Source organism: Salvia miltiorrhiza, unplaced genomic scaffold (genome assembly GCF_028751815.1).
Source record: "Salvia miltiorrhiza cultivar Shanhuang (shh) unplaced genomic scaffold, IMPLAD_Smil_shh original_scaffold_190, whole genome shotgun sequence".
Lineage (NCBI taxonomy): Eukaryota > Viridiplantae > Streptophyta > Magnoliopsida > Lamiales > Lamiaceae > Salvia > Salvia miltiorrhiza.
In genome coordinates, this window is record NW_026651498.1 from 492,743 (window position 1) to 504,556 (window position 11,814).

Below are 11,814 nucleotides of genomic sequence, written 5' to 3' on the forward strand. Positions count from 1 at the left end.
ATGTGTGTGTGTGTGTGTGTGTGTGTGTGTGTGTCCCTCTTCTTTAAAACCCTTCACATTTTTAACCCAATATTTTCTAACCAGTCCCCAGATTTTTCAAACAAGCTCCAAGTGTAAATTCTTAATTTTTCAAACAAGTATTCCTTTAGTTTTTCTTTAAAAATAGCAATCTTCTTAGGCTGCGTTTACTTTGATGGATAAAATTATCCATGGAAAATGATGTATAACAAAAATTTATGCTTTTAAATGTCTCCTTTCTTTTTCAACATTTGACACAAAAGTATTTTTCCTTCCTTATTTTCACTTCAAAGATGGATAATATTATCCCTCAAAAAATTGAGGGATAATATTATCCATCCTTGAAGTGAAAATAAGGAAGGAAAAATTGTGAACTTCTCTTTTGTGTAAAATGTGGAAGAAAAAAAAAAGACATTTAAAGACATATATTTTTGTTATCTATCATTTTCCATAGATAAATTTATTCATCAAAGTAAACACAGCCTTAATCACAATCTAATTCTTTTATAGACTTCATAGCATAATCAGTTCACAAAGGTTTGCCTTCAATTTCTTTCACTCAACATTAGTAATGTTCTCTACTAAACAGTTATAGGAAAAATATAGTGCAAAAAACCAATCACAATCAACTAGGAGTGTGGGTCAGATCAGAAGTGCGATCGCCTAATGTCTCGGGGCGGAAACATCCCCAAAAAACTATCTACTACTCCCTCCGTCCACCAAAAATATGCCACTTTACTTTCGGCACGGGTTTTAATAAAATGTGAGTGAAGTTGGTAGTGGAGTAAGGGTCCCACTTTAAATGTGAGTGGAATGGTGTGGACCCTACTACTAAAAATGGATGTGGCATATTTTTTGTGGACGGACGAAAAAAGAAATTGTGGCATATTTTTGGTGGACGGAGGGAGTATTTTTTATTGTAATTCTTAACATCATTTAACGATACTCAACAAAATAAACAGTAAAAAATACTCCCTCCGTCCCGTTAATCAAGTCCCCTTTCTTTTGGGCACGGGTATTTAGGAGACTAAAATTAAGAGTTAAATGGTATATTTGAAAAAGTTAATGTTACTTTAATTATGGGTCTCAGGCTCATTAACACTGCCGCACCACCGCTTGTGCACTGCCACGCCACCGCCTGTGCACCACCGCACCACCATAATTTCTGAACCACACCACCGGACCACCGTAGCCGCCAGAACAGTGAACGGAAATCAAAACACCACCACAGAGAAATCAAAAAAATGAAAATCTTTCAATTTCTGAAATTAAAACAACAAAAATAACTGAAAGGGTGGAGGCGAGCCCTAATCGTTTTGGGCGAAACAACCAAAAATGGAAATCTTTCAATTTCCTCTCTGCAACGGCCGACGGCAAGAGGTGGTGGGCGAGAGCCGGAGGCGGATGGCAGAGGCGGCGTTGGAGCCCGCGGAGCAGGAGGAAGGTGGAGGCGGTGCAGGAAGATGGTGGCGGAGGCGTGAGGATGGTGGCGAAGGCGATTGGCGCTGGAGGTGCGAGGCGGTGGAAGAAGGCGGATGGAAGGTGAAGTTGTTGGAGGCGGTGGAAGAAGGCGATTTGAGAGAGGGGAGAGGTGACGATTTGAGAGAGAAAAGAGAAGTGAGGAGAGAGAGAGAGAGGGAGAGAGAGAGAAGTGAGGAGAGAGAGAGAGAGAGAGAGAGAGAGAGAGAGAGAGAGAGAGGCAGGTGGGTTAGGAGAGAGAGACATAATTAAATGTATTAATTGTATCCTAATTAATGCTAAAAAAGGAAAGGGGACTTGAATATTGGGACGGCCCAAAAAGGAATACGGGACTTGAATATTGGGACGGAGGGAGTATAATTTAGAGAATATGATATTGTATGCCGAATTTGGTGGATTACTTACTCAGCTTTGATTAACAAAAACCTTACTGAAATACTTATAATCTAATGCAAATTTATCAATTTAGTTTAGGTCAGTCGATTGAGTCAATTGACAAAGTATGTTGATGAGATGTTTGTCGTGATTGTGTGTTTGCTAATGACAATTTAATACTAATATTCAAGATAATAGTAGTGAAAGTAAAATACATAAAGTTTGACCTAGTTCGAAGTAAATTGCTTTTATGTCTACAATCCTCATTCAACAGGAATCCAATTTACCTTATGATTCATTGTTTTATGACTGCAAGCCAATCATTTAGTTCATAACTTGAACTAAACCACGGGTAAACCATCTCGCCGCTTCCTTGCTTTCTATCTTTCTAATGCAAACCTAACTTCTTATAAAGGGGTAGGTGTAGGAAGGATTTTTTCTAACTATGAGCAAATTGTTACAATAAAAGCAGAATAACAAGATCAATTTGCTTGGGACTAGGCTTAGGATTACAAGAGTTTTTGTCTAGAATGTAAGGAAAAATATATAATTTGTTCATAATCATCGCATGTGATTCGTTGAAAATCTGTGCGTTGATGATTGGTGAGACGTCACTTTCAATTTGAAAGCTCAAATTATCAGATAATCTTGCCAGACGCCGAATATGTGAGCTAGGTTGATTAATTGATCCAGGCTAGTTGAAAAATAAGTTAAGTAGTGATCAATTGCATTTCTTTATGCACTTCACAGCTCGTACTAAACTTCGAGTTTCCTCTCAACGAAGTACCTATGAAAAACCAACTTCCTAACAAGTAAGTTGAGAACTATTAAAGTAGATGAGCATCATCATTTCCAAGGTTTTGGAATTTTATCAGGATTTAGAATTTTTCCTACAAACTTTAAACCTTACCTCACTCTTTTGTACGTCCTTTATAAATGCAAAATGTTTTACTCCCCCGTCCCCTAAAATCCTCTAAATATATCTACTTTTTTATTTTTGAACATTACCCAACACATGAAAATTTATAATTATAACTTACACTTATTTATCCATAATTAACTTAACAATATCCCTAATGTGAGACTATTTCTCTACTATTAATACACCGAATAATTTTTTTATTAATACTCGTGCTAAAAGATACTCTATATATATTTAGGATCCGTTCTCTTTGATTGATAAATTTATTATGGGAAAAAGAGCAATAACAAAAAATTTCCCCTTTAAATTCCATCTTTATTTCCCTCATTTTTTACAAAAGACAAAATTCACCGTTTCTCATTCATCATTTTCACTTCAAAGAGAGATAATATTATCACACCAAAATGGAGAGATAATATTATCCCTTCTTGGAGGGGGAAAAAAAAGGAATGAGAAGTGGTGATTTTTTTTTATAGAAAAAGAGAGAAAAAAAAGGATGTATTTAAAAGAAGAATTTTTTTTTTTATGATAATTAAATTCATCACTTTTTATTATCCTGAGTTCCGATCCCAAAGGTAACAAAAATTTATTTTTTGCAATTCATACCTTTATACAACGAATTCATACGTGTTCTACATAAAATTCATACATTTTTTCTAGTTCTTATTTCTTATTTTAAGAGGTGCTTTCACTGTAGCCCTTATATATATATATATATATATATATATATATATAGGGGATGGCTAAAATAAGAGCATTTCTTAAGATATAAAATAAGAATCATTTTCAGCCCTTAGATCATCAAGATCTACGGTTGATTCGTAATCCTGTTGGATGAATTAATGGTCCTGAGTTCGAATCCCAAAGGTAGCAAAAATTTATTTTTCACAATTCATACATTTATACAGCGAATTCATACGTAATCTACATAAAATTCATACATTAAAAATTGATTTTATTTCTTATTTTAAAATGTGCTCTCATGGTAGCCCACCCCTATATATATATATATATATATATATATATATATATATATATATATATATATATATATAGGGGAAGGCTAAAATAAGAACGCTTCTTAAAATATAAATTAGGAACCATTTTCAGCCCTTAGATCATCAAGATCTACGGTTGATTCATCACCTTGTTGGATAAATTCATGGTCCTGAGTTCGAATCCCAAAGGTAGCAAAACATTATTTTTCGCAATTCATGCCTTTATACAGTTTATTCATGCGTGTTATACATAAAATTCATGCATTTTTGCTGGTTCGTAATTCTTAAAATAAGGGTGGTTTATTGAATAACCGCCCCCTATATATATATATATATATATATATATATATATATAGGGTTAGGTTCTACAAGAAAAGGAGCTTATACAAGAAATTAAGAAACATTGAATATGTCAGTAATGCGGTTGAACATACCAATAATTTTATTGAACGTTTGAGACTTTTTGGGTTCGAAACCTGGATACATTCAACACAATTATCGATATGTTCATAAAAAATCTGAATGCGAAATTTAATCTTAATTATTGACCGTTCGATGGATCATGATCAATGACGGAGATTATTTCTCCTTTCTTTGCAAACATTTATTTTTCTATTGAACTTTGTCCTATATATATATTCAGTAGTTTAACCGTTGAGAAAGCGAAATATGTAATAATGGCGTCGAGGTGTCGATCGCGTATGTCCAATATTGTGTGTTGGTTTATTGAAATGTTTGCGACATACAATAAATGATAATTGCTAAACATAGTGAGATACAATGTATGCAGCTGCAACAAATCCAACGTCCGACCTGGAAAATAAACCACGCCTGCTCGCTCATCACAATTACACCTTCTTTTGTCTTTTCCATATGTTTTATTCTTGCTCTTATTAACAACAACAACAACTTCCTTTGGTTTTAAAAACAAAACATTACGAATAATAAATAATGATGAGGTATAAAGAAAGAAAAAAGTTACATATACAAATATGCGAACGTTTGATTTGATGGACGTATAGATTCCTTTGAAGAATTATTAAATGACTCACACAATTTCATAGTGATAAATAATCAATCAAATTGATAATTAAAGTGGGGATGAAATTATTCATCACGATCGAATCATGCAAATCAAATATATAATTAAATTAAGTTATTTTATCAATAATGTCTTATCACTCAAATTAAAATTTTGATAGTATAACACCATAGCATTGTAATTAAGTGGTTTTTCCTCTCTCTTATAAGAATAAGTGATCGAGTAGGAATCTTTTTTTTTTTTTTTTGAAATTGATCAAGTAGGAATCTTAATCCCCTCATTTCCCAAATTAAAAAAGAATCTTGTTAATGGTGGTTTTGTTACTACTTATTGAGCGACAACGAGGCAAATCGGTAGTTATTTTGCAAAGCAATTTTAAGGGCCGCTTTTGAGGGCGCCCAGTGCCCAAATATTATGGGCCCAAAAATTATACCTCCATATTTTATCTTGTTTTTTACTCGAGAACTATTAAGTGTAAGAACTAGTATTTTTTATTTTTGCCTCAAAAAAAAAAACTTTTTACTTGTCAAGATTGGTCTGTTTCACTTAATACAAGTTGCATTTCTTCTTCTACCAAAAAAAATGAGAATAATTTATGGACTCATCAGATTAGCAGGAAAGTAATACTTAATTAAAAATATTATTCTTAAAAAATAATTGAAGAAACAATCAGGGGCGGAGCCACCTCAAAACTGGGGTTGGCTTAAGCCCACCCTCAACTCTCCTTTTTTTTTTTTTCCTATTTGTATGATTTGCTGATTTCCGGATATTAAACACACAAGTAGGTAATAAAACTGAAAATGGGAAAAAAAATATCTAAGAGAAAATTAGAGAATTTGAATCGTGGAAAGTTGCACCATTTTTTTGTTTTTAAGATTTTTATTATTTTTCTTTTATAATAAAAATTCAATCAAATACTAGAATTAGATTACCTTTTTAGGATAGAATTTGTGACAAACAAATAGACCCTATGAGTTGTTACACTAGGGATGGTTTAATGGTAGGATCAGTATTTTTTAGTGTTGGCAGGCTAACCGAAACCGGCTTGTGGTCAACGGTGGTCTGTGGTCAACGATTCTGATCCGAAATTATTGACGTTTGGGCTGACTTGAACCAGAATCCCCCGAAACAAGGATTGGTTACGGGCCTGAAACTTTTGAATCTTCAATCGGCGTTAACCGTCGGTTAACTGCCAATTTATACTATTTAAATTTATAATTTTAAACTTAAACTTGTACCAAGCTCTAAGGCCCGATGGCTCCAACGAGGCAGATTCGGTCGGCGACGGAGAGGACATCATACGAGCTTGGTACTGGCGGCGGACAGAGGCGACAGTGATGGAGATCACCATTGCGATTTGTGGAATTGCTATTGCAGCGAGGATGAGCTTCAAATTCATGGTCGACTTTGACTGTAAAAGATTAATTAATTTTAGCCTTCAATTCATTCGGCCTCTTTCTCCCGCTGGCCCCCTCCTGCATCCGCTCCTGCATCTCCGCCACTACACAACCTAGGGCGGCCACAGAACTCTAACCCCCCGCCTGAAGTATTGGAAATTTGTTTTCTTACACAATAATTGGTTAATCTTTATGGATACCTTTTATTTTTGTTATATGAAAATGGATAATTTTGTATATTAACTCTAATTTATAATGGATCATTTACTTTTATAAAAAATATCATTTCTGAAGTATCATTTGCATTTAAAAAAAAGTACAATTTGTTATTAAGAAAAGTATCAATTTATATCATGCTTATTATGCATGATTTTATTTATTATTGATAAAAGTATTACTCCATTTATTATTAATAAAAATATCATTTATTATTAATAAGAATATTTTGTGTAATATAATTAAACGAGAAAAAACGCGATGGTCACGGCAAATCGGATCGGAGCCCCCCGATCCATCGATCGGATGTGTACGTGGAGCCCCGATGCGCACAAGTACGGTCTTCCATACAAGAGACTCTCTCAATGTGAATATGTGGTAAGTGCATACTTTGGATAACGAATGAGGATAAATTTCCCTCATCAAAAATATACACTTTATAAGTCATGTCTTAACTAATTTTGATTGACCTCCAAAATCAAAATCAAGCCAACATCATCACACTTCGGATGACCCTAATCCCGAGCACGATCACATTTAATCATTTTGGCTTCATAAAAGTCCGTTTTGTGCGGATAAATGTGGTGACTTATCATTGGTTGACCAAAGACAAAAAACATGAGCATGAGCTAATAATGCATCTATTTCTTTTCATGACAAGTAGACCAACACCATAATCATTCATCGAGCACTACATGTGACAAAGCCCACATATTACGCTCTAATAACAATATACACCCCTTCAAAAAACAAAACACATCATCTTTACAAATCCAATCTTTGAATTCTTGAATTTGATATTTTATTTTATACACTGGATTATTGCCAAGACCACCTTGTCTGGGGCCACTAACCACATATATATACTTTCAATCTAACTCAAGTCATTTATGTTTCATAAAATAATCAATCAAATCGCCTCTTCTTATTGATGCTGCAAAGAATCATGAAATGTAATCAAATCTTGCATCACATTTTTGTAGAGTACAAAGAGGAAAATGCTCTGAAATCCCCTGTTCATCAAGATTGAGTCGTTGCACACTGCTCAAAACATTGAAGAAACTAATCTTTGATTAAGAAGAAACATCAAATAGTTCACACATGGAGGAATACTCCTACTAGTCTATAATAATCTTGATCACAATCGAAAAAATGAGCAAAAATATCTACATGTAATAGACCCCAAGCAACTTAAAATGGGGCCAATAATAATAGCTAAAAGCGTAAAAAGCTCAGATAAAAGGCCAGACAGAAACAACATGAATGAATAATTCAAACCTAAAGACAAACCAATTCGAGCTTCATGGGCCAACGTTCATCTCCGAATCAGAGTCTTCCATGGAAACTAATACTTGAGCAGAAGCTAGGCATGCCACTTCTTAAGCCTGCAGCAAGAGCAAGGATGCTACGAACGAACCTCAAATCTATAAAGCTTCGGATCAATGCCTTAAATGCGAGTATTTCCACTTCCAAGGGTGAGCTCAAGATCGTCCATCCCCACCTCGTGGATCCTCTCACCTTCCCACGGCTTCACTGCCATATTCTCAAAGTCAAACTCTGCACCCTTGCCCTTATCCGACATGGCATCCTTGGAAGGAATGGGTTGAACCACAGGTTTCACAAGATTGAAGGTAGGAGAAGTAGGGACCATGTTGGCAGCATTTGTATAGGCTTGGAAGTTCATCCAACGGCCAGAATCAACAGTGGAGGTGTCGGACTCATCACACTCTGGAATGGTAGCTGGAGTGAAGCGTTGGACACGAGTTGGGCTGGCCGGGGCAGAAGCAGCGAAGAAGGGTATGTTCAAGGCAGACATGGATTCTTTTGCAAGAGTCTCCAAATTAAAAGTTTGTTTGGGAACTCTTGTTGGGGAGGAGAGGGGTGGGGTAACAGGGGCACTGTTGGATATTCGGAGAGGAGGCAGAGACGAAGGGAACGAGTTAAGGAGGAAGGCGAATGGGTGTGACGAAGCATTGCCATCAAGGCGGGACGGGCTGGGGAAAGACGAGGACGAAGGGCTTGGTTGGTATGAAGGAATGGGACTGGCAAAATAGGAAGATGGTGGGCTTGGATTTCTTGAAGAACTTGGAGTAATATTGGTTGAGGTGCCTCCTATTTCCATTGGGATTGGCTTGCATCCCTATATCATTAATCCAATTCAGTCAATCAAATTAACACCCAAACAATCTTACACATTACCTCTAAATTATATAACAAATATGGAAATGGGCAGATTAATTGGTAATGCTCAAAATAGGAGATTGTAAATGCTCACCATCAAGCCTCAATTAACCAGAAATTACTAATTTTTGTAATTAACCTGCTTCTAAACTTCTCTATAAGCAAAAATGTACTTCCAAAGTACTAGAAATTGAAGAGGAATTACTCATGTATGGCATGCAAACATTTAGGGCTAGATCCATGACTATTTTCAACTGTATATTCCATTTTCGATCAAAAAATTATCTAGAAAGTAATGGAAGAAATGAAATGGAAACCCTCTTTACAAACCTTTCATTGGGGAAAAAAATCAATCTTTATGTAGAAACAGCATAATAAAGATCCCAATTAACAGATCCAAACAAAATCAAGCAAAAGCCTAAAGTTTCCGATCATCAACAGCCATAAGGAACCCAGAGCAAAATCAAACAAAAACTAAAGCATTTTTTTTTTCGCTTAAAAAAAAAAAAACAGAGGGAAAATTACCTTGCGATAGGTAGTGCCATCAGGCTCAACAACCCAACCAGCTTCATTGCAGAGAGCTTTGAGAACTTCATTGTTGTCACAGTGCTTTGGCAGATTGTAATTCCCCTGCGCCCTCAACCCTGTATAAATCTTAGCTGCAATCGCCCTCCTCCTCCTCTCTCTCCTCCTGTTGTTCTCTCTCTCTCTCCAGGAGGGCTTCCTCCTCCCCGAGCCGCCGCCGTCTCCGACGCCCGCTCCGCCGGCACCACCGGCGGCTGACGACGACGCTGTTGATCCTCCAGCTTCCCACATCATTTTAGCCCCCTCGCTCTCTCTCTCTCTCTAGATCTGCACGAGTATGAATGTTTAGGAGTGATGGAAGAGAAGTTTAAAGGGTAGAGGTGGAAGTTGCGTTTTGGGGAATGCAATGCTGAAGAGGAATTAGCTTTGCCAAGTGTGGAAGAATCGCAGTGTGTGTTTCTGTGCGTGTCTGTGTGTGATTGTGTTCATATCATGATATTAATGTGCATGTTTTTCTTTTTGCTTTTTTTTTTCCTTCTACTTTTATTTACAGAGATAAAGCAATAATTGAAGGAATGTTGCCCTGCAATTCAGCGTATTGGAACTCTGGGTCACAGGCTTATTTTACTCAGATTAATTTAAAGAGTAATGCTAAACAGCCACATTGTGGCTGCCCACAATTTACTTAAGTAGAAAATAATTTAATTTATTTAACTTATTTTTTAAAATAAAAATAAGATTTAGTCATTTTATCATATTCTCTACATTATAGTAATTTTTTTGCAATTTTTTGGTAACTTTTTTATTTTTATTTAAAAATAAATTAAAAATAAAAAAATGCAAAAAAAAATTAAAAAAATAAGTACAATATAGAGAATATAATAAAATAACTAAATCCTATTTTTATTTAAAAAAATAAATAAAATAAATCAAGATTCTCCTTATTATATTAGTGTGTGGGCAGCCACAATGTGGCTGCATAGATTTATTGTTAAAAGAGGGTAAATTGCTCCACCCAATTACGATTTTCGATAAGTATAAATTATTTTGTCAAAAAAAAAGTATATAAACTATTGAAAGTAGTATTTTTTTAATTTGTAATAAAATGACACGCTCCATACACTTCGACAACATCATTTTGACCTCTATACAATCTCCTTTCGTGAATGTGAATGTGGAAAAAATTATTATTTTCGTCCCGCGAATCTTGAACAGTATTTTTTTTTAATTGTCCTATGAAATTTGAGTAGTTTCTTTATATGGCAATTTTTTTTTATCTTTTATTCACTTTTTCACCTACCACACTTAACATACAACATATCAACTCCTTAAAATTCGTACCGAAAAGAAATTGTTCAAGTTTAGCAGGACGGAGGGAATAAATCACTTCATTTTTCCCACTATCATAAAAATACGGGCGTGTTTATTTTGCTATAAATTATTATTATTATTATTATTATTATTATTATTATTATTATATCAAAAATCAAAATCGAATCAAAAATTGTGAAATTTCTAGCATAAATTTGTGTAAATATTTGATTTTTTTTAAATATAGATTCTTTGTTGGTGCGTTTATGTGCGTATGTGTATGTAATGCACATAATCTTATTAATAAATCAAACTGTTATTAAAACAACTAAGGGTGCGGGTTTTTTTTTTTTAAGTTTATCATGAAAAAAAAAGATAGAAAAAAAATAATGAATTTTTTATCACATTTTAATAGTCCCCACTCTTTTTATCTCATAAGTATTCTATTTGGTGGAAAAATATAATACTATGAAAATATTATGGAGAGAGAGAGAGAGAGAGAAATATAGAGAGATGAATTAAATTATATATAAATTTTGATGATAAAATTGAAAGATCATAAAATATGCAATATGTGAAAATAATATCACATCTATAACTTGTGATAAAATTATCATGAATTTGAGTGAAAAAAATGGAAAAATGGGCTGTGCGGAAAAAGATTTCCTCCTACCCAATAAATTTTTTTAATGAAAAAATGTGTGAAAATAATGAAAAAATTAAGAAAATATATATTATATTCCACCATTCTCCATAAGAGAGAACGCTCCCCAAGATGATTAGAGGACTCTAAAGCATGCAAATAATCATCGGCTTTTTTTTAATAAGATTTAGAATTTATTATGTCCCTGTCAATTGTGAGGCGAATTTATGTGAAATTAAACATATATGTATAAATCAGAAGTAATATTTAAATAAGAAGAAGATATCTATCACATTTACTATGACTAATTATAGTTTATAATCTAAATTTTATACGAATTTCAGTTTGTAGAATTTCAATTTATTTCTATGATTTATTTAAACAAATTCGGCGTAGAAATGTCATAATCACACCAAAATTGGGACAGATAATTGTTCAATCTTAGCAAAAATTGCACCTAAAACGAAGACCAATTACTATGAAATTAGAGCCTAATATATTTTAAATTAGAGGAGATTTCTAATGGTAGATCTTTCATCATCAAACCACCAATGTGATCAAAATCATGTCTGAAAATTAGCATTGTTGCAGTATGATTCTAATTGCATGGGGAATAGTCATCGTTCCAGGTATAATTTCACAAAGAACAACTACCACTATAGCTCCAATGCCATTGTGGCATTTCTAGCGCCGTACAATTTTAAATG

General features: G+C 34.2%; 1 protein-coding gene across 1 annotated transcript; it reads right to left on the reverse strand.

The window, feature by feature from the left end:
* Positions 1-7,500: 7,500 nt before the first annotated feature.
* LOC131003335 (protein BRASSINAZOLE-RESISTANT 1-like) lies at positions 7,501-9,745 on the reverse strand. Its single transcript, XM_057929858.1, has 2 exons — positions 9,154-9,745; positions 7,501-8,587 (listed from the first exon to the last, which is right to left on the reverse strand). The coding sequence occupies exons 1-2, from the start codon at positions 9,445-9,447 to the stop codon at positions 7,895-7,897; spliced, it is 987 nt and encodes a 328-aa protein (XP_057785841.1). The 5' UTR covers positions 9,448-9,745; the 3' UTR covers positions 7,501-7,894.
* Between the last annotated feature and the right edge of the window lie 2,069 nt (positions 9,746-11,814).